Source organism: Lichenostomus cassidix, chromosome 10 (assembly GCF_008360975.1).
Source record: "Lichenostomus cassidix isolate B80296 chromosome 10, HeHo_3.0, whole genome shotgun sequence".
In the NCBI taxonomy this organism is placed as follows: Eukaryota; Metazoa; Chordata; class Aves; order Passeriformes; family Meliphagidae; genus Lichenostomus; species Lichenostomus cassidix.
In genome coordinates, this window is record NC_139491.1 from 16,396,696 (window position 1) to 16,420,430 (window position 23,735).

At 40.5% G+C, this 23,735-nt stretch overlaps 1 protein-coding gene across 6 annotated transcripts in view; it reads left to right on the forward strand.

Annotated features, from left to right (window-relative positions):
- Positions 1-23,735, forward strand: part of TLN2 (talin 2) — a 143,097-nt gene that overhangs the window by 107,435 nt on the left and 11,927 nt on the right. For 5 of the 6 annotated variants that reach the window (XM_085070862.1, XM_085070861.1, XM_085070860.1 and 2 more), the window contains 14 exons: positions 1,157-1,258; positions 2,017-2,187; positions 2,790-2,936; positions 3,792-3,893; positions 5,221-5,340; positions 6,884-7,030; positions 7,747-7,913; positions 8,615-8,798; positions 9,458-9,583; positions 9,894-10,010; positions 11,927-12,112; positions 15,365-15,472; positions 18,742-18,847; positions 20,493-20,617. In XM_085070862.1, coding sequence (XP_084926988.1) covers positions 1,157-1,258; positions 2,017-2,187; positions 2,790-2,936; positions 3,792-3,893; positions 5,221-5,340; positions 6,884-7,030; positions 7,747-7,913; positions 8,615-8,798; positions 9,458-9,583; positions 9,894-10,010; positions 11,927-12,112; positions 15,365-15,472; positions 18,742-18,847; positions 20,493-20,617 — 1,908 coding nt within the window. The remainder of the gene's footprint in view (positions 1-1,156; positions 1,259-2,016; positions 2,188-2,789; positions 2,937-3,791; positions 3,894-5,220; positions 5,341-6,883; positions 7,031-7,746; positions 7,914-8,614; positions 8,799-9,457; positions 9,584-9,893; positions 10,011-11,926; positions 12,113-15,364; positions 15,473-18,741; positions 18,848-20,492; positions 20,618-23,735) is intronic. The other variant, XM_085070864.1, reaches the window with a different exon arrangement.

The window sequence follows — 23,735 nt, forward strand, 5'->3', positions numbered from 1 at the left end:
AGGATTAGTTTCTGAAGATTCATAATAGATTAGTTTCTGAAGCTAATCTGTTACTAAGTCTAGTGACATCAATGTTGATGTCCTTTTTATTAATGCCTCTTTTGTCCTTTAATAAGTGAAATCTGAAGTTGATGTTGATATGTTCATTTTAAGAAAGCTTCTTTCTCTGCCCTCTTCCCCATCTCCTCCCCCAGCAGCTCATGATGAGATTCTCAACTTGGTATTTTGTCTTTTCATAGTGTTGCTTCTTGATGGAGTTTTTGTGTTTATTGAATTGGTTTCTTTGGGCTGTAACACTACATACTAGAAACATGTCAGACCACATGAAGCTGTGCAAAAGAAGTTACTGCAGGAAATATGTCATAATTCATTTTTATTGAAATGATCAAGTTATCTAGTTGAACTGAAATAAATGTTACCAAAAATGGCAGTTCTTTATAAAGCAGTTCAGGAATGTAACAAAGGGCAAAAATACTCTTGCCTTTCATGAGGGTGACCTTAATCCTGATGGCTGCCAAGATATCAAGTGCCTCTGAATTAAAAGCCAGTATTTATATCTTGACTAGGCCATTAACATGCTTTTAATAAGTTTACTTTTGTCCTGCAGATGGTATTCAGGAGGTCACTCCTCATCTCTGTCCCTCAGAGATGTGACATTTTTCCTTTGCCAGTGGATTTCTCCCACTAGTTTCAAAGTCTGCAGACTTTTTTGGGTTTGTGTTATATTTTCTGCTTTGAAGAATGTTTCTTCACACTTAAATCAGTGCTCCTGACAGTTTTCTGATTGGTGCAGTGATACTAAATCTTTGTCAGGGCAAGGATAGTTTGGGAGGTGTCAGGGGGACCTTGGTCACATTGCAGTGAGAAAAGACACCTAGCCCTGAGTTTGCTACTGTCAGCACTCTCTCCCCAGACTTGTCATATAACCCTAAAGGGGAGCAGGCCCATCTCAGGGTTGCTGTTGTTGGAAGAAACTAAGGGAGAGGAAATGAGGCAGTATGTGATGAAAACCAGCAGTGTGGCTTTCTGCGTCCTACCATAGTTGGTCACTTGAGCAGCTTTGAGTGTGTTGCCTGCTCTGAGGGTGCTTGTCAAGTGTGGCACAACATGATAAGAGAACAGTGTGATAGCAACTGACAATTTTTCTTTCTCTTAGGCTCTGCAGGAGCAGCTGACGTCAGTTGTACAGGAAATTGGCCACCTCATTGATCCCATAGCCACAGCAGCTCGGGGAGAGGCAGCTCAGCTGGGGCACAAGGTACTGTCCTGCCATGACAAAGGTGTTTGAAATCTCAGATAGCTGAATGTTAGGGAAGACCTCAATTTCATAGCAGTTTCTCCTATTATAGGAGAGCAGAAGAAAGCATTTGTAAGGAAAAAAGATTTGGAATTTTCAAATACTCAGACCCAAGACCAAATAAACCTGTGAACATTTAAGGCCAGAGGAAAGGTTTTCCTTGAGGTTTTTGGTGAGGGGCTTTTTTTAAGTGTGTCCCTCTGTTATATGGGGTGTAAGGACAGTCAAACTATTGCTTATCAGATGTCTGTCCAAAAAAAGCAAATGTTATAATGCACATACCAAATGCATATTTAGCATGGTTATTGCAAGATTTAGTAGTTTCTCACATATTAAGTTCTCATCCTGTGATACATTCTTCAGAGTAAAAACTGTGGAGGTGACAAAGATTGAGAGGTTCCTCCCTTGCATTGAGGAGATGCTTTTCAGGGATGCTCTTGAATAGCATATGCCTCCTGTGACAGTCTTGAGCAGTTTCATAAGACCTCAAGGGACAATGTGCTTTTAAGGGAGGAGATGTGTAGCTTTGTAAAAGAGTTGGACAGTGAGGGGAGACACAATCCCTGGGCACCTGATCCAAACCCAGTGCTGTACAGTGCAGAAGCACAGTGTGCTCCTTGAGCTAACCCACATCCCCATGGTGAACAGGGGATGTGCTTTCTCTGTTTCACCTGAGAAATGTGGTTAATGGCTTTCTGGGGTTGTTCTGGCTTCCTTAGGTGACACAGCTGGCAAGTTACTTCGAACCCCTGGTTTTAGCTGCAGTTGGTGTGGCATCCAAGACACTGAATCATCAGCAACAGATGACAGTGTTGGACCAGAGCAAGACTCTAGCAGAATCTGCCTTACAGATGCTGTATGCTGCCAAAGAAGGAGGAGGAAACCCCAAGGTAAGGTGGTTGTGTGGCATTAAGGGTGAGAGAGGAAGGCAGGTATGGCAGAAAAACCAGCATGTACCTTCTGGGTGCTCAAGGGATATGTTTGCAGTGAAAGTGCCAGTGCCAGCTCTCCTGATGTTTCCTGTCTGAGAGTGGAAACATTTCTCGGAAACAGGATTCCAGTCTCCTCACAGCATCCTGTCTGGGGACACAAAGTCAGAGTATGACAGCAGCTATCTAGGCTCTCATATAGAAAGCAAAAGGCTAAAAGCCAGGGCCTGTCTGGTGCATGGCCTGATGGGATGGGGACCCTTGCTGGGAAAGAGCAGCAGTGTACAACTGTTCATAACTCAGGTGCAATTTGCACTTTACAAAGAGCTGCCAACTTTAGAGGGCATTTAAAAACACCTGTAAGTGTTGTGTGCCATGACTCCTTGTAGGAGTCAACAAGCTTTGTTCTGTCCTCTTGGCTGCAGTGTTTTACTTGTCATCTTTGCCCAGAAGTGTTATTTTCAGTGCTGTTACTGTTTTAATTTCTTATGCTTCTGATCTGCACAGATTTGCAGAGAGAACATCCTCTGACTATCTCAGTTTTCTCATTCTGTGTCCTCCAGGCATCTCATACTCACGATGCCATCACCGAGGCTGCACAACTGATGAAGGAGGCTGTGGATGACATCATGGTCACCCTAAATGAAGCTGCAAGTGAAGTTGGCATGGTTGGAGGTATGGTAGACTCGATTGCAGAGGCAATGACCAAGGTGAGCATAGAAATTGACCTCTTTCTCACTTGATGCTTGAAAGCTGATGCACATTGCAGGGCTTTGGAGGAACTGGTGCTGATTCACTTTGGTAGTCGTCAGTCATGACATTGTCACAGGAAATCTAAAGATTATTTGATTTTGCATATTGTGAAATAAAACTGATGTGGGCCATGGTGCCCACATTTAAAACCTACACAGTACCTGTCAGTAGAATTCCTACAAAATATTTTTGTTCAGTAATATTCTGGCATTTAACTGTCATTGCAGGTGAAGTGACCTCTTATTTTGGCTTCCTTCTTTTTCCTTATCTTTCATGGTAGTCTGTTAAATGAACAGCAGGCCAACCTTGAAGAAAGTTACTTTCAGAGAAGATGATGTCAAAGTCTGAAATGTTCTGCTATGCTTTGTAGTGCATTCTACTGAAGATGTATAGTTGTAAAGTGTACATGAGTTCAGTCCAGATATTTGGCTTTCTTTATCCTGACTTAAGGATTGAAAACTTTAGCACATAAAGAAATGTTAGATTATCTTCTGGCATGAACATTTTGGTTTGTAACTGTTGCACCTTCCTTTCTATATTAGCTGAGAAGAGCAGGTTGTTTGACCTTTTCTGAGAAGCAAACCTCACACTCAAAGACTTTGCACTGTACATTTTCTGCATCTTCCATGCTCATAACCTGGGTTCAAGTATCTGCTGAGCTTCTCTGTACATCCTGGTGCACCCTTTTCCCTTGTGTATCTTGAGAGAGAGGAGATCATAGAATTGAATATATAATACAATTTTACTATTGCCTGTCAAGTATGCTGTTTATTGTGACTTGTTAATGCTGTGTTTTTCCCTGTTTCTTGCAGCTGGATGAAGGTACACCTCCAGATCCAAAAGGAACATTTGTTGATTATCAGACCACTGTGGTGAAATATTCTAAAGCCATTGCTGTAACAGCACAGGAAATGGTAAGAAATTACCTTAACGGGGTGCAAACACTGTGTGTATAAGAAATGTGGAATTATTTGCACAGTGTTGTGACATTCTTGATCGTCAAATTTTCAATAACTTTATCTGTTTAAGGGTAATAGAGCAAAAGGAGTGATGTATTTGTCAATTTAACTCTTGCATCTTGGTGGTATGATCATAGAGGGGTGCTCTGCGGGAGGAGTGCTGGATTGTGTTGTGGCTCTTCTGCACAAAAGCTCTTTATTTGGCTCATTTCTGAGGAGAAATAAAGGGAAAACTACATGCTTCTTCATCAGCCCGTTTAACTGGGCTGAAATGCTACCTTTGTTTATCAATTTCAGGATACCCTTTCACACTTACTGTTTCATGTAGCCTGTGAAATAATATCAGTGTTTTCAGAGCCCTGTAATGCTTAATGAATGAATGTAGATCAACATCCCACATTGTCCTTTTCTTCCATTTCTGTAACTCACCTGGGTTTAACAAAAGAAAAAAGCGATACCTGTTGAACTGAGATTTTTCTTGACTTACGTTTCACAGTAATGCATAATGTGTTTTCCCTTGGAACAGTACTGTGGTTGCTCATTTGTTATTGAGAGAGCTGAGGGGACTGTTCATAACTGCTACAGACAGAATTTTTCACAAAGTCAATTGCAGTCAAGACAGGTCTGTGATTCTGTTATCTACAACAGTGGAAATTTTCCTAAAACTAGTTTTGTCCCAGGGATGGACTTCCATTGCTTTTACTTACATTAATTTGAGGCAGAAGAACTATCTCTGTTAAAAGGTGGGAATTTTCTAAAGAGAGATTGAGTTATTTATACTGACATTCTACTGAGACATTCTGTGTCATCCTGCCTATTTCTTCTCCGTCCTGTTCCCTCATCTGAGATGTGTTTTGCATTGGTGCTCAGATTTTTTCCATTGCCATGCTCCCACCTCTCAGCTGAGATTGATGGGGGTTAGCTCATCTTTGACAAAAGAAGGTGTCTGTGACACACAAACCCCACTTCCCTTCCCAGTCTGAATAACTGTATGTGGCCAATGGCCCCACTGTGTCAAAGAGTGAAATACTGGCTCTAACTGCTGCTCTTTGATTCCTCCATGTGTTCAGTGACTGCCTGGTTACCATGACTCTAATAAAGCATGCTTGCTTGAGTTTCCTCTGGAATTCTTGCTGGAGGACAGGTCCCTTCCATGGCAAGCGGATTACCCCATTTTATCAGCGTGGCCAAGCAGATGAGTGTGCTTCTAATCTGGGGTGTATTAACAAGTTATTCTCATGCCTGTCAATTTTCTTTTTTTCTGCCTGTGTTCTTTTTTCAGATGACTAAGTCGGTTACTAACCCGGAGGAGCTGGGAGGACTTGCATCGCAAATGACCAATGACTATGGGCATTTGGCTCTCCAGGGCCGAATGGCTGCGGCTACGGCAGAACCTGAGGAGGTCTGCAGTTTTTAGACCTCTTTATTCTCTGTACACGGTGGTGTAACAAGAGTGTTCTTTTACTGTGGAGAACACAGTAAAGGTGACAAGCCTTGTTATAAGAATTGCCCAGTCAAAGAACAGAAACCCTTTGTCAAAACCTCTGGTTTCAGAGAGAAACAACTCAGGATAAAAGTGGATAGTTCCATAGACCGCAGAAGAACCTCCTAAATTACTTGGGGCTTTCACTTACAGGCAACTTGCAAATGCAAAGAAAACTCTTAAAACTCTTAACTTGTTACTATGTGGCTTTTCTTCAATCTTGCATGTTTTGACAAGTTACAAATATGTATATGCTTTTTTTATCTTGCCTGTAAGTGATTTTAAGTATAACTTCCTATCCTGAAAGTGATGTTCATGGAAGCAGTACGAGCACAAGTATCTTTTGCTGAAGGACATCCTCCATAGCTCAGGGTTGGAATAGGATGTGGGAGAAGTGTCTTGCTTGCCAAATGAGGACAGGCCATTGGCCTGAGTTGCATTAACCTGTTGAGGGAGTTGCTGCATCTTCTCTGAGCACAGCTACACAACTCTTTCACACCTCTCGTCTTATTGGAGCATAGACAAATTTTGTCAAGATGGGGTAAGAGGGTATCTCACCTTCTCCAGATGTATCAGATTATCTACACAGAAGTCCTTCAAAGAGTTTTTGACTTGCTTTTTACACATCCTTTGAGTGTTTTGTGCTCCATAGCTACGTGAAAAGCAACGTAGCTACGTGAAAAGCTTGCACTTGGCTCGATATTGGTAAATTGAATTACCATTTCTGCACGTTACCTTGTGCCTGAGGTTGAAATAATGCTGTTTGTCATACTAATGACTGTGATTCCTGCTCAGTTATTAATCCCAAATCACACCTGAATGATGTAATACATGCAGGGACTACAACTATCATGTTTTCAAACAGGGACCACACATTTTAGTATGTAGGATTATTTATAAATCGAAAGAGGTAACAGCAGGATTTTCCACGTTTCAGTGCTCCGCATGGACATGGCTGATTCTGGAGAGTGGAGAACTCTGTGTGAGGTTCAAAACCAAGCAAAGAGAGTCACATACTTACATTCTTTTTGAGCCAGTTTCAGCAGTGTACAGTAAAGGTGTGCTTTTTTACCTGTTGCATGTACGCTGAGTACAGCTCACACTGACAGGGCAGTTCTGGAGGATGAAGTAGCGTTGTTTAAATGTGAAGTTGTGTATGCTTGAATTATGTCTGTTTGACTTGGGTACATGCCTTATCCCTTCTCGTTTCCGGGCTCTGGGTCACTCCTGCCCTGTTTCATTGGTGAGCCTTTTACACAGTTGTGCTTCATGCGTAGATGGAATCACATCTGTCCTTTTTTTCTGATCTTTGCAGAGGGTGTAGTGGTGGGTGGAATATTGGTAATAAGGATTCACCAGAGAGACTGTGTTTCCATTTCTGTTGACACAGTGTACCAGCATGACATTTATTTATTTGCTTTGATCTTTCTTCCTTTTTCCCTGTGCCTTCTTTACCATCTAGATCGGGTTCCAGATCAGGACTCGGGTGCAGGAACTTGGCCATGGGTGTATCTTTCTTGTGCAAAAAGCTGGAGCTCTCCAGATTTGCCCTACAGACAGCTACACCAAAAGGGAGCTGATAGAATGTGCTCGTGCTGTCACAGAAAAGGTAAGACAGCCTTCCATATTGTCTACCAAACCTCCGCTGGGACTAAACCAGTCAAACTGGATTCAGCAAACTTTCTTTTAACTTTGCATTCTAGTACAGTAGTGTCTGAATTACCCAAACATCTTACTTTTCTTTCAAGTGTTCAGTGGTCTTGTGCTAGATTAGCCCATGATTAGTCCTTGCTCAGGCCTTGCAGTAAGACTTCAGCCTCCTATCAGAGGGAGCTTGGTCCAAAACAATACCCTAAGATGTGAGATGGCTCTTGTGCCTTTTGAGGCACTCCCTGGCCACAGTTACTGAAATAACATTGGTTTCATGTAGCAACATCCTCCCTTTTTAGGACAGGGCCAAAGTAACTGCCCAGAACTGCATCTTCAAACTCTCTGGGGCTTCTTGTTCCTTGGAAACATCCCCTTCAAACAAATGGGCTGGGTAGTTTTGCTGAACCTTTTTGATGGCCTCTGTCTCTCCTTTTGTTGGAGAGTCAATGTCAGCTGCTTTCACATTTCACCAAACACCATTGGTTCAGCCTGTGTTCGTGTGCTCTCAGCTGTACCAGTTTTCCATCATGATGTATCACAGGAGAAGTGACAGAAAATTTAGGCAGGGGTAGACAGTACCATGTCAGTAAAGTTAAAGCAGATAAAGAAAGTAGTAATGATTCACAGGATCAACTTTCTTTTGCTGACCACCTTGTTGCTTTCTGTTGTTTCTAGGTCTCGTTGGTTTTATCTGCCCTCCAGGCAGGGAACAAAGGCACACAAGCCTGTATTACTGCAGCCAGTGCTGTGTCTGGGATAATTGCAGATCTGGACACCACTATCATGTTTGCTACTGCTGGAACCCTTAATGCTGAGAACAATGAATCATTTGCAGATCACAGGTCAGTGTTGCTGAAAAGGATGGAAGAGTGCATGCCCAGGGAGCAGTGGAACTGGCGATGGATATAAGTGTTTTGCCTTTTTAGGTTCCTGTGAATGAAATTCAATGAGGCAGGGGAGTGAGTGGAGAAATAGGAAACCTGGGATTTGACTTGTTTGCGAACTGCATACTCAAAATGATTGCTTCTTTTACCCACATGTTGCTGTGGATTTGTTGTCCTGACATGTCAAAACATGGATATGGGTGGGATGGGAGTGGGGAGCCCTGACACTCTGTTCCTCTTGCCATTCTTCCTTCTACCTTCCTCGCCCATGATTACTTTAGTTTCCTTACAATATGCTGATTAATATGGACATTCAACGGCTGGTACTTTTCCTACAGCATGGCCAGATTTTCTTTTAGTACTCAAATACAGTGCTCTCTGATGCTACTGCCCTGTTTCTTTTCAAGATGGGCTTGTTTTATCATTTTATATTTGGGGCCCTGCATTTGCCCCACATGCTCTGCTACTGTTTCAATATTGTCTTTTTTTTTTTTTTTTAAACTTGCACCCTGCCTTGTGGTATGTTATGAATGAGCACTGACATGATGATTTAGATCAGCTCTTTCATGTAGCTGTTAGTCACCATAACACTGGAAAACACATTTTTTTCCTCTTCTCCTTTTCCACTTCCTTCCCTGCTGCCTTTTCTTTTGCTACAGGGAAAATATCCTGAAAACAGCAAAAGCTTTAGTTGAAGACACAAAATTGTTGGTTTCTGGAGCTGCCTCAAGTCAGGACAAACTGGCCCAAGCAGCTCAGTCATCAGCTAACACCATCACTCAACTTGCTGAGGTAGTAAAATTGGGAGCAGCTAGCTTGGGATCTGATGATCCTGAAACACAGGTGAGATGTTTTAAGATTTTCTGATACTCATAAAGAGAACAGGGACAGCTTTCAATTGGCAGAACTTTGTGGGACTTACGCTTTTCAGCAGCACAATATGGTTCATCTCCTCTGGGACTTCCCTGGGTTTACTCAGATATCTGTTGTTTAGAATACAGTCAAGAGGCTCAAGCATTGAGTGGAACTGGTCAGGCCTTTGTATAACACTTCTGCTTTTATTTCACTGCTGTGTTCCAGCTGGGATGCTTCTGGCAAAGTATTTGGCTCATTTTTACTAACTTGTGATTGGACTTCTGGCTCATCCCATTTGTGTTCTGAAGAGCTTGCAGGCCTTTAAAGCTGCTTATCCAGCTTATGACTGGACAGTGCTCTCTGTAATTTGTATAGGCTGACCAACTCTTGCCATTCTGCAGCTATATCTGTCTTGTTTTTCAATTAACTCTGCAACTTTTCCATATGGATTATCCCTAATATTTTTTCAGTTGTTTGTTTGGATCTCAGTGAAATAGAGGCTGGCAAGCATATTGCAGATGTTTGAAAAAACATTGGGGTTTTGGGTTTTTTGGTTTGGTTGGTTTTTTCAGCTGTGTTCTAAAAATCACACCCTCATGCAGACACCCTTTATTGCCTGAGCCTTATAGCAATTTCTCATTCCATAGGTTGTTCTGATCAATGCTATCAAGGATGTTGCAAAGGCCCTTTCTGATCTCATTGGTGCTACCAAAGGAGCTGCCAGCAAACCAGCAGATGATCCATCCATGTACCAGCTGAAAGGTGCTGCCAAGGTAAAACCTCTATCAAAAATTTTGTGTGAAAGTGTCTGTGCAATCACATTTGATAAACATGTGGAACTTCAACTTCAGCAATTTCTGATTGCCTGAAAATGTATTTTTTTATTTGTTTAATTATCATGACGTCATGGCCAACACAAGAGTTGGTATTAAGTCCTGTAACAAGTAGAGTTCATGAAGTCTCTTAGGTGCTATTAGAAGTAACAATGCTTCCCAGCTCAATTTGCCTTGCTTCATGCCCTGCTGTCTCTGAAAACAGAATGAAGGATTCACATATTATTGTCTTCACTTCTCTCTTGTTCAGGTGATGGTAACAAATGTCACATCGCTCTTGAAGACTGTTAAAGCAGTGGAAGATGAAGCTACTCGAGGGACAAGAGCCCTTGAGGCCACAATTGAGTACATCAAACAGGAGCTCACGGTACAGAACTATATAGCCGTAGTGGGTTTTGCAAGTATGTCCTTATACAAAGCTGGGAGCAACTGCTTCCTTCTTCTTTAGATCTTAAGCTTTCACTACAGATATTCTTTTCTGATCCCATGCTGTTCACTTTTTTTGATTCTAGCTTTGGTAGTGTTTCCTCTGCATCATTTCCATACTGTGCCTGCAGTTTAATCTTGTTTCCATTTTTCCCTTACTGTGAAATTATTCTACCAGTGATACATGGCCTGCTATTGATATTCTGTGTGAGCAGGAATTAATGAGAGTGTGGAATTCTCTCCCAAATTAGATATTAGACCATGACAATGGTTTCCCTTCCTCTTTAAGATATAAAAGTATAATTAGTTGTTTTGGTTTTTTTTACTGGCATAGTAGTAAGTAACATAAATTAATACCTGTATGTTTGTGAAGAAGCCTGATTTTTTCCTTCTTTTATTTACAGTCCATCTCCATCAGACGTTATTTACAGTCCATCTCACAGAGTTTTCACTGTGTGAGCAAAGCTGTTGTAATGAGGAAATTTATTTTAAAATATTTTCTTTTTAAATATCTGTATATAGTCATTGGGAATTCATATGGCAGTGGTAAAACCTCCTGATTTGGTACCCAATCCGGCATGTGCTGCACAATATCTAGCACATTACTGTCATGTATCCTCATGAAGGCCTGGTTGTTACATCTCATCCTGTAACTCTGAGCTAAAGCCTGTTCAGATCTGTCACTGGAGGATGGTGCATTATCACTTGTTTCTCAGTTTGGCTGGTATCTGTTTGAAATTTTTCTCTTGCTTTTGGCAGCATTGCTAAGGGATGGATCTGTGGTTGTGGTGTCATCTCTTTCATGGGGAGAACAAAGGATGACACATAGGTATTCTAGAAAATGTGTCAGGCTTGATCTGGAATTCCAGGGGCTGAATCTGAGCAACATCAAGGGATGTCTTCACATATATAACCCAAATTCATTTTTTAACATTGCTTCCATTTCTGGAGAGAGGAAGTGAAAAACTGATTGAACTGGGAGCACAGGATATACCAGGCTTGTTTTTGTCCAGACATTTGCGTTCTGAAACCACTGCTTAGGTTACACTGTGTGTAGTCAAGAAACCTCCTGATTGTTTGTGCACTCCAAATTGCCCCTGCACAGTAGAAGAATGATAAGCAAATACAGGCTGTACATTAAAAGAATGGCAAGTAAAGACAGACTAAAGCTTGGGAAAAGAAAATACGTGATCAAAGTAAGGTTGCACAGCTCTTGTTAGCTACATCTTCCTGCAGTTCCTGTATTCCAATATTCATGAGAGTAGTGTGTACTGTCAGGTAATTTGAACTATTTTCACATGATTCACCCTGCAAAATTATATCTTTAGGTTTCTAAGGGAGACTAAATATAGCCTAAGAGACAACGCTCCACCTCTGCTTTTTTAAGACACATTGGAATATTTCAGTGGTGATGTTCTCAGTCTTTACTGCTCCATGCTTATCAACAAGCAGTCAAGGGTCCAGCCTTTGCAGGGGAAGGATCTCCTCATGAGAGTAGTCCAGCCTAAACAGCAGTCAGGATGAGAAAGGAATATAGTGAAACGAACAGTAATACTTTTCATCCTGTAAGGCTCTGAACAGCTGCCTGTAACAGCTGTCATATGGGTAGTTAAATGCAGATGAGATGAATGGGTTAACCTCTTTTATTGTCTCCTTCCCTCAGCTTATTGTTTCTCTGGTGTCTGTAGGTGAGCAGGCTTAGTCGATCCAGGCCCATGACAAGCAGGAATGATATCCAAGTACTCCAAATATGTTTCTAATTTCCTGCTGTTAGAAGGCTGCTTCCGTTTGCTGTCTCTTTCTCGTGGTTGTTCTGCTTTGGCTTCTATCAGCCTTTCCTTCTGCTTTCACTTTTAGGTGTTTCAGTCCAGTGAGGTTCCAGAAAAGACATCATCACCTGAAGAATCAATCCGGATGACGAAAGGAATCACCATGGCAACTGCCAAAGCTGTTGCAGCTGGGAACTCATGCAGGCAGGAGGATGTGATTGCTACAGCAAATCTGAGCCGCAAAGCAGTAGCTGACATGCTAACAGCTTGTAAGGTAAAGATTCCCTTCCTTGCCTAAGACTGATCTTTTTGTGTTTGTGTGCATCTAAATCCATAGAACATTATATTTTTTGTTCAGTTTTCTGCTTTTCATAGGAGAAAATTAACAGTTAAGATAATTTTAAGGGAACCTCTCTTTCAGAAAGCATTTTGTGTGCAATCACACAAATAAAACCCCAGCACTAATATTCACTGTTTTCTTTTTGAAAATGTGGAATTTTATGTGAGCTGAAATTTCCTTGTTTCCAGTCAGAGGCCAAACAGTCTGTGCGAGTAGTAGAATATACAAATATTCCTGTGGTCACAAATACAATTTCAGTATTCCTAGGAACAGTGAAAGGAATGGTGAAAGAAATCACTCTAGTCTATTTTTAGTAATTCTTTCCCCCTTTACTAAGCCTGTTGGTTTGCTCAGTTGCTTTTGTGCTTTTCAAAAATGTGTGCAATTTTTATTGCAATTTTTTAATTAAAGTAGTTGTGCTCTATTTTTTACACTGTATGCTATATAAATGACTGTTAAGCCATTTGGCTCTGTTCTGATGATAAAAATCTAGGCATAAATGATTAGAAAATGGGATTACAAAGATCTCATTCCTTTTGATTTTCAGTAGTAACTGTAGTAAACTGCCTTTGCCTGTAAATCATAGTTATTTACTTTTGTCTTTCCATGTATGGAAGGTGACAGTGAAATAATAGTGCTCTCTGTGTGGTGTCTGATTTTCAGTATTTGGTCAAATCCTCCCTGCCTACGTCAGTCCCAGATTGATTTTTAGCCTAATACTGCCCAAACAAAAGGGTTATGTTTGTTTTTAAAATGATCCTCTTGCAAAAGTGCAAGTTCTAATATAATTTAGATCTGCATTTATACAAAACCATTGAATGAAACTTTCTGTATTGCCTTAGTTTTGTAACAGGTTTTTTAGTGTCAAACAGCTCTTGACCACTTTGCATGGTTCAGATTTTCATTTGCCTTTCCAAACAGGCAGCAGATTCTCAGGAGTAGAATCTTCTGGGTTTAGTACTGTTACAAAGACACCCCACACATGCCCAGCCCAGTACGTGCTTTTGAACAGCTATTTATGAATATCCCTTTTTTATGTTTACATTTGCTCCCAGTTAATGTAATGGTTTCTGAGTGGTTCATGCATGGTATGTCATGCAGGATGACAGGATGAAACTTCCTGCAAGTGGAATAGGGGAGGTCTGGGAGGCTGGAAAAGCCTTCGTGATCTCATAGGGAATTGCTTTCACAAAGAAAGGAGTCTACAGAAGGAAAAGGGCTGGCAGTCATTTTACTTGCCTGTAATGATACATTGCCAAGGCCTAAGATCTAGTTTTATCTTGTCTACTTCCTTAAGACCAAGAGACTTTATTGGACAAAAAGGAATAAAAGTCTTCAGAAATACTAATTTTATGCATTATCTAAAATGTATGAGAAAACAGCTTTATCATTTAACAAAGGTTTTAAGTACACAGTTTGAGCCAGACTTGATTTAGAAAATCCTGTTTCTACAAGCTTTGCTCAGAGACTTAGAAATCTTATGCCATTAATTCTACAAATTGGTTGTTGTACATGGCATTTCCATAAGCCACATTCCATGGATTTTAGGGGTTAGGAGCCTGCAGTCTTAGCCCCACTATGCTGTAAAAGCTGTGTGATGCAAAGGGATTTGGGTTTTGTGATATTTGACAAGCACTGGAGGGGTTTCTAGTGATATTGAGCTACTCTGTAGAATTAGCACTGATACATTATCAGATTTTTATGTCCTTTGGGCCAAGACTAAGTGCACGTATGTGATCTATGGTAGAATTGTACAGAACATAGCTCTGACTTCCCTGGTGTCAGGAATTTGAATTTCAGTTCTATTTCATTGCCTGCTGCCTAAGGCAAGTAGTATAAGGAATTTGAATTAGCAGTTATATAGATGCCTGTGCTTGGCCTGCTATATATGAATTTACAGTGCTCATTACTAATTCTGTTCTTATAAGTAGATACAATTTCAAAAGACAATGAAGTTGCTTCTTGTGGGATGTACTGAGACAACTCATTAAAGTCAGTGGAAACGCTGTAATTACATTTATTGAAGATTAGAGCAGGCCCTAAGATAATAATTTCTTTTATTATGTATTTGTATAAAATAATGCAGTAATTAATTAAGCTGTGCATAGTATCACTACTTGTAGTGATTGCTGGTGGAAAGAAAACAGATATCAAAGTATATGGAATATATACTGAACCTTAAAAATGCTCCCAAAATCCTCTGATACCAGCCTTGGCTATGTATGCAAAGCACAAAATGAACTTTATATTTCTCTCCTACAGATGCTTGCTCTAATTCCCTGTGTTACAGTAATATTTAAGTGCAGAAGAGACAATTTCAGATGCTCTAAAATGTATGCTAAAGAAACACCTGAGGGCCCTTTGCCCTATTTGAAAATTTTAAAAAATATTCTGGATTTTTTGGGCTTCAGCAGCTCGTTTGCAGTATGCTGGAGATGAGGAAAATCAGTCCTGTAGCTGGCACCTCCCTTCCCCTCAGCCATGGTGCAGCGGGATGAGGAGGGGGGTGGCTCCTGCGGGCTGGTTCCGTGCTCTGCTCATCCCGAGCCTCCCTGCAGAGGGAGCCCAGAGCCCAGCGCCGGCCCTGCTTCGGGATGCCGCGGGTTGCAGGAAGGGCCGAAAATAAGTGAGCCGTGAGATAATCCCCCATCCCAGCGGGAGAGAAGAGGCAGCAGCAATGGAAGGAGCTGTTCTGTGAGAGGAAATGCTATACGTTTTGGGAATTTTCACTTGTCAACAAGTGGTACTTCAGCTCAATAAAAAAGTTCCCTAGAAGTTTATTGTAGAAAGTACAAGACTTGAAGAGGCTGCAGCTTTCACTTTTTAATAAAAATAAAATGGTTGAATTAGTCAGGCTTATGTCAGATGCCAGACATCATACTTAGTGGAAATCCTTATGAAGACCTGACACTGCAGCAGCTTCTCTCTATTTAAACAGATGGTTCTAGCACTGCTCTTGCTGTGTTAAATCCCTACATCAAGCTAATGCCATTAATGAGCCTTTGCAGACCTGGAACTCTGCTGCTCTTCCAGCACTGTTTGCTTACAACAGGAACAGCTGGCCCTCAAGCTCAAATGTCATTTGCACACCTAAAAAATATTTTCCCTTCTCTTTCCCCCATCTCTCTGTGTTGATCTTCTCTTTTGGGAGCTGTTTTGGGTACTAAAGTTGTTTTACCTTCTCAGCAAGCATCATATCACCCAGATGTGAGTGAAGAAGTTCGGGAGAGAGCCCTGCGCTTCGGAACAGAATGTACCCTGGGATACTTGGAACTCCTGGAGCATGTTCTCCTGGTAAGGAGTCATCTGCATGTATATACTGGGTTGCTTCCAGGGAGAGTAATCTCTGCCCTCTTTCTATAGTGACTGCTAGTGACACATTTTTATCAGTTTATATCACAAGGTTATGAACAGTTTTGTTATTAGGAAGAGCAAGCTAAAGGAAACTCAATAATTGAGCTCAGAAGGTGAAACAGAAGGAATGCTGGAGTACTTAAATGGAGCTGCATTCTGGATCAGATCTGGAGACATTACGGATCTGAACCTAAAAAAGGTCCCTGACAAAGAAATTAAAGTAAGGCATTTCAGTATTCTTTTCAGCCCACATTAAACACTAGACATATTAGGCACAGGCCTGTCCCCAGACTGAAGAGTTTACGTAATCTTTGTTGAAAGCATTGTTACATGCCACTTGCAGCCACACCTACTCAAAGCCATCCCAAAATCCCAGCAAGCACAAAGAACTCTGCAACACATCAGACATGACACCCCCAAAGCTCTCCCTAAAACTTCTGCACACAAATCCCAACTCATGAATCCTGCTGTCAGTTGGCTTTTCTTGACCATACATAATTATCACATAATATATAAATTATCCCATTAAATTTGTTCTTGTGTTGCTATTACTTTTGTAGGAAGCAATAAAATGTGTTTGAACTAGCATTTATGAGATATTGAAGTTTCTGGAGAAGACTTAAATCAGCGACCAGCTTCATAGGTGATCAGTGATTTCTTTTAGGTTGCTCTCAGCTGGCATATTAAAGTCTCTGAAACTGAATTTTACAGCTGTTGCAGCCACAAACCACAGATTAGCAAACCCAGATCACTTTTGCTGCTGAGAACAGAGCTTGTGTAATTATTTGCATGAACTCACTGAAATGTATATATAACATAAAAGTACAGTCCCAGTTGTTCTTGCCACTAGCAGGGAAGATAGTTCAAGAAAGTTGGAACTTGCTAATGGAATTATTAGAGCTGTATAGCAGTAAGTGATTTAGCATTAGATGTCTGATCCATTTTTGGTTTAGACATACTCTGGGGAATTTTTCAGATTTGACCCCTAGAGCTCTGTCAGTATGTGTTTCAGACTAAGTGCCAGAACAGACCAAAGACTTGAATCAATTTTTGCTCATTTTATTTCTCTCTCTCTGCTTAATCAAGAGGCTTAAGGTAAGAAAGGCCTGTTCCTTCAATAAAATGCAACATGCCTTCCTTACCTTAAGCCTCTTTGTGTTCAAGGCCCTAAAGCCATGAGCAAGTTCTGCCCCCTCATAACAGGCCCTGCCCCTTCCCCAGTGTTTGCTGCCTTAGAAAACTCTGGTGGTTTAGACCCCCTGGGTCTGCAATCTCATTTAATTTATAACCTCCAGAAATGCAGATCATGTAGGATTAGAAATCTCTAATTAGTCCATCTGGCACCTTGTGATGCAGCTGTCAGTAAGTTCAGTTATACCCTCAGTGGTCAGGCTAGGGATGCTTGCATGGGTGCCTCAACACAGGGGTGTCAAGGGGTATCCTGCGGCCATATTTTTTTGAAAATTACACTCCTTAGGTGCAAGAGTTGTCAGATGCGATATCTAAAATTTCTTAAGTCAGTGTTATTACTTGATCAGAGGTTGCATTGGGCAAGTGGCACAAAACTGACTTACTTGCTCAAAGGAATATTCTACTAATCACCTAGCTAGGGGTAAGGCCAGGAACATGCTAATTCCATGTGTAGGGCATGCACATCTTTGTAAAACACCTTGTAAGTTGTACTAACAAGGTTCAAGACTGACCTGTCCTCCTGCGTATCCATATGCCCCATGCTGGTCAGTGCTGATCCATGCTGAGTAGAGGGGAAGTCTGGAGCTTTGGTTGTTGTCCATGACTCTGCAGGGATGAGACTGCTGAGAGTTCTAAACTGGCTTTAAAACAATGCAGTTCTTTTACAGCCTAGTTTTAAAATTTGCTCAGTTTTTTCAGTTCCAACACTGTCAACACTATCACAGATAGTATGAGTCTCACAGTTACTGGAGTAAAAAATTGCATTCTTTGTTATAGTCCTGGCCACACTTGTGTATTTTTTTACTTTTTTGCTTGTGTTTGGAAGATAACCCTTGAGATGCTCAGTGCTCAGTTTCTACCATGATAAGAGTTTATGCAGTGTATAAATTTTGGTTATAACAGTGTTATATTTCATTAGTGTTGCATATTGTTTAGCCATTGAGGATTCATTTACTTGTGATTACTGTGAAAACCTCTTGACTAAAGATTTCCTAAGGATGCTTAGGAAGCAGGAGACCAGTCCATCATACATGGACATGGCAGTTCCAGAGAGAGAATTTCTTGTGTGGCAGAGTTCTCACCAGGCTAAGTTAGAAAAATAACTTGGCTTCGTTTATTTTGTCAAAGTAAATGGGTTGTTATGCATTTGACTGCAATATGGAAACACTCTGGCAAAAAGATACAATCTGTTTTCAATGTGCAGCTAGAGAGGCTTGTGGGGGAGTTTTTGAAAACATAAGAAAATACACCTGGATGTGACTTTTAAGACTCAACCATTTGTTTTGCTCTTAAAGCTCTATCTAGATCTGTCACACTTCTCTCAGAAGGAGCTTTTGAGTGTACATAAATTCCCAGAAAAAAACATTTTTCTTTACATATGTCATTAAAAATGAAGATGTTCCTGTTCAGGGGAAGAACTGAACTGCACTCTCTGAGTCTTACTGTTTTTCATTTGAAGAAGCACAGTTTAATACTTGATACAAATTCAGTTCAGAGATGTGTATCTTTTCCCTCTATTTGAGCATCTTGGTGTTTACCATTGCTGATTTTTTTCCAGTACAGGCAACTGGCACTTCCAGAAGTCTGTAATTCCACCTCTTAGAAACAGGGATGAACCAGTCTGTCAATACTTGAAAATCACCTTCTCCCCAAGAGTGTGAAAAGACTGAGCCTGAAGAATAATGACTATAGTACCTGAGAAGGGAGTGCTAAAGCTGCATATTCTTCCCAGACACTCACATGTGTGCCTCTGTTTGGATAATTCTGTCCTCAGTTTAGGATTGAGAATTTCCAACAATATTGTCAGTTCCTGTAGCAGTGCAAGGCAGTGCCACTTTCCTGCTGTGCATCCAATGTTGCAGTGTAAGCCTTTGCTCCTGGTGCTTCACTGACAGTTACAGCTCTCTCTCTGGGCTCTCAGACAATTGCTATACAAAATAAATCTTTCACTACAGTGCCTTGGGAATCTTCCAGCGTTCTGGAATCCTTACTAATGGGCATTCTATCTCTTTCTCTAGATTCTTCAAAAATCAACTCCAGAGCTAAAGCATCAGCTGGCTGCATTCTCCAAGCGGGTTGCAGGTGCTGTCACAGAGCTCATCCAGTCAGCAGAAGCCATGAAGGGTGAGTTGGGAAGCTGAGCTATCAGTGTGGTGTTACTCGTGGTGTGGTGCTTGGCTGCCACTGTGGGGTGCTTGTTACTCCAGAGATGATGATCTGATGTTCTGTGTAATAAATACTGCAGGCTCTCCTCAGTTATTTCCTGCTATTATCAGGACATCATCCTTGGAAATTAATCTGAACTATAAGTACTTTTCAGATATGGGAGTGCATTATTTCCTTCTCTCCTTATCTCTTAATATATTTACTCTTTTCCATAGAACAGTAATCTACATTGCGCTATTTCCCTGTTCAAGCAGCTTTATTGAATTCTTCAGCTTTTTCTGCCTTCTTTTTATATTTCAAAATTTCTCTTTCCATTTGCTATCAAGGCAAGACAATATCAGACTTTTTCTATTCCTTAAGTGCTTTTTAAAAATCTTTGTATTATTCTCATCTTTGGGGACATTTATTAATTTCTTGCAATTTTTGCTGTTTAATCCATATTCATTAAAATAAAACTCAGTTTTTATTTCTTTTTTCACTTGTTGCCTGTAGAGGCTATTTTTATTCACTTTAGAAGCTTTTCTGTGGGAAGTAAAATGTTTAACCATTCACAATTTTCTTTTCTAATTTTCATTTATAGGTACACAGTAAAATTGTCTCCTAACAAATTTAACATGTAAATGTTTTAACCTTTGTGAAATGCCTTTTTTTGAAGGGGAATTGCTACATTTTACAAATTTGGGTTTGACTGTATTTATACTTGCTGTCTTCTTGTTGTTTTCCCTGTTTATCTGCCAGTATTAGGGTTTCATATAGAACATCTTCATCCTGTACAGCATTTGAGCTGAGAAATGGTTCTTAGACTATGCCCTTAGAGGTTATGAACTTCTTTTGGCTGTTTCATTGTTTCCCTCAATTTCGAATATGGATGCTTTTTGAATCTTGTAATTCAGAGAATGTGTTAGGAAATCAAGATAATAATGCACTGACAACTTCCAAAAATCTAAAACCACTTCCAGCCAAGTATTCATTTTGTGGACTTACAAAATTTCTTTGAGAAAAGAGAAATGCCAAAAAGTCAACAATAACAAAAAAAGTTGACCTTTGCATGTGATACAGAAACTGCTTTGGCCTTTTCTGCATCACTGTTAGACACACACTGCCAAAAGTGTGCTTCCTTCAGTCAGTGCTAACTTCATCCCCAAGCACTGCCAGAAAACAGACTGCCAAGTGTGCTGGGGGTGACTGTGTGTGTTGTCTTTAGCCCCTTCTCTCTCCTGTTCTGTCAGACTCCTTAATGTACCCTGTGGCTTGGTCAGGTCAGGAACCATCTTAATAAGACCTCTGACAAACACAAGTTGAATGACAGCTGGTTTTGTTCCCATAATGGACAGTATCCCTTTTTGAAGCTTCTTTGTTTACACAATTATTAAATAAGCTACTTTCATGAGAGCATAATCCTGCTAAATACTTTTTTCGCCTCTGCTTTACAGTTTTCTCTGTGACATAAACCACAGTGGTTTCATGTCATTATGGCACTAAAATCAGCTTTCTGCGACGTACACTCTGTATTGGACACTTGAGGTGTGACTGCAAATCACTCTGTTTGAGTGGCAGCTCACAGTGACACTGAAGTTATTGTCTCCGTCTCCATTAATTTCAGGGACAGAGTGGGTGGATCCAGAAGACCCAACAGTCATTGCAGAGACAGAGCTATTAGGGGCTGCAGCATCAATTGAGGCTGCAGCAAAGAAGTTAGAGCAGCTGAAACCAAGAGCCAAGCCCAAGGTGAGTGTCCACCCCCGTTGTTTGTTTGAGGTTAACGAAGCAGAGATGCACATTGCCCATAGCTTGGTGTGAACCTTGCTCCTGTCCACGATAATGGTATAAAGAATCAAACCTTGCATGAGTCTCAGTGCCATGAAGTGCTGCTCTGGATGGCACTTAGCCCTGAGGGTTGAGGGTTAAAAGATACTTTTCAGGGAGTCAGTCAAGCACCAGCCATGAGCCAGCAAAGAAAGGGAAGCCAAATGTCAGAAATGCTTGTAAGAGTTATGGAATCATTACTGTTGTTTAGATTTCTGTTTCCAAACATATTTTACTGGTGTATGGTTATTCTCACTTGCTTTCCTTTGATGACCCTTTGTTCTCATCTGAATTTGTGTAGTGTAGCAGGAGAAAGCAGCAGCAACACTGAAGGGATTAGAGAGAATGTTGAAGTCATGCAGTATTCTCTAAGACTAAGAATGGCATAAAATGCTGGTTTTAGATAGTAGCTGCTTCAGTATAAAATCAGATATGTTGTATGATCGCTTCTATGTAATTTTCCTGAAGAAATTATAGTTCATTACATCAAGTGCTGTTGCATTGTGCCAGTTTATTTCAAGTGTGTCTCTGAATATATTATAAAATTAAGCAAACTATTCTCATGCGCAGTACGGAGGGAATATATGAAACTGGTGGATCCCAGAGAATTGCTACCTTTTGCCTGGTGTTGAGTAACAGGCAGGTTTTAGTAGAAATTACTGTGTGGCATCTCTTTAAAATGAAAACTGTTTTGGCTGTGTAATTGACTTCAGAAAAGGACGATGTATCTATTTTCTGTTTATGCTGCTTTGTCGGTGCAAAACTGTTTTCAAAGTACAGCTAATGAGAAGTCTTTCTAAAAAACAGGGCCTCAAGAACATTCAGTGTTGGATGATTGTATTGGTGCAGGGTAGTATTTTGTTATTTTGGCGCATCAGATGAAATAGCTCTTGGAAACTTCAGCCTTTGAGGACTTCCCACCCCCCATTCCCTGCTTAGTGGTAGGAATAAATTAGCTCATGAAAAAGAAATGTTCTTTGTCTGCATTTTTTTAATGAGTACATCCATTTTGTTTATAAAGAAAAATGGTCCTTTATAATGAGATTCTGCAGAGCAGAGGACACAGGCTGAGTCTGAGGAGTGGAAAAGTCCTCCATCACCTTTTCTATACAATCACTGCACAATAGCACATGTGTGTTGCCTGGTAACCATGGAGCAGTTTCCTTCCAACATCTAAGCCACTCCAGGGTCATTGTAATTTCCCAGTGAACACAGCTCTCACACCTGCTCATCATTTAACATGTTAATTTGACTATCCAGTCTGCCTGGACTTACTGGTCTGTCTGTCATTTTCTGAAACTAAAATTCATATCCAACTGTTGGTTTGATTTGGGATTTCAGCAGCCTTTGCATCCTTTTCAAATGTTTAATTTCTTTCACAATATGGATTATAATCCACATCAAAAGGAAGATCACAGAGTGGCTCACATAGCACTTTTTCTGCTGCAGACTTGTAGCTTGTATCCTCCCAGAGCAGGATTTCCTGTTGTGAACAGGCTCTGTCGTTCTGATGCCAGTCTTTGACAACATACAGAATGTTGTAGTAGGAATACTTAGACTAGGTAAGGGGTTGATACAGTTGCTTTGTCTTGTGCTCAGAATATGAAATGCAGGAATAGGAGTTATGTTCTGCAATGGAACAGACTACCTAGACAAAATCCTGCATTGGGTAACAACAATCATCATCAAGTGAACTTGCAGAGCAGTCCTTAGTTGTTAATTTTAGAATATGTACCTGCTGGATATATATCATCTTTATCATTACTAGTTGGTGGCTGATTCTCTGTTTTTTAGTCAAGTTTTTTTATTAGTGCAGGCAGTGGGAGTCATTTGATTTAAGTCTGAAATTTTCAAATTGTGTTTCAGTTTGTCTTTTACCTCTAAAAAAAACCCCAATAGCTGAAGGTGGAGTTTCTTCTCATTTGTTCCACTGTCTTAATTTTTTTTTAACTTGTGGATTTTTTATTTCTTCTTTCCCTTGTTTCCTCTTCATATTTTTGCACCTATCATACCCCCCTTGATGTCTTAGACTGACACCAATAGCATGAGATGTCTTCATTTTCTACTACTGGGAATCATCTTATCCCAGAGAACAATTTCTAATGAGACACAGTCCTGCTAACTGCTGCCTGTGTTTTGTTGTATGATGAATATTTTATTTCCTTTAAATCCTGGTTGTTTGGCTGCAGGTGAATGTGCTCCCAAAATACTTAGTCCTCTAGTCCACAGCCCCACTGACTCCCTGTTAGTATCTGTCTTCTGAGCTCATATCTTGGAAGAACTTTGAGGACTCTGCTGAGCAGGTGTTGTTCCTACTGTCCATAACACAAAACCTGTTCAGTGTTCTTGCAGTGTTCAAGGTGGGAAATGATCTGAGAAGCAATGAGATCTTTATGGTTTATTAAGCAGGATTTGGCTGTCATGTTTCCTTTAAGTACAATTATTTTTCCTGAGTGTGGACTCTTCTTTTTTTTCCATTTTCCATTTAGAGAGTCAGGTATATTGCAATGCAGGTACACATTCCTTCTGTTATGCAAATATGATACTGCCTGTAAAATAACAACCCCCAAAACTAGTAATTTTCTGAAGAAGAAAAATATTTTGTCTAATAAAAACTACATGCTAATACTGGACAAAAAACCACTTTTAAGAAAAAAGGTATGGTAGATGAGATACAACAGGAGAGAGCATTGCTGTCCCTACCCTGTTCTGTCTGCTCTTCATGCTTCTGTGCAGGCCCTTGCCTCCAGCACAGGTGTCTTTAGTAGTCAGAAAGAGTTCCCTGCTGGCAGCTTTCAGCAGTTGGGCCTTTTTTTTTAACCCAAGATGAATCAAACCTGGATGCCTTTTTCTGCAGGACTCTGTGTGATATGTTTGATATATTAGGTTGTTATTTAATCCAACTATATATCAAACATATTCCTACAGTGTCCTGCCCTGTCTCCGGGGGTTTTAACATAGTAGAAGGCAATATGAAGGAGTACACTCACTCACAAGCAGGTTTAGAAGACTTCCTGCAGACTCCTAATCTAATCTGGTA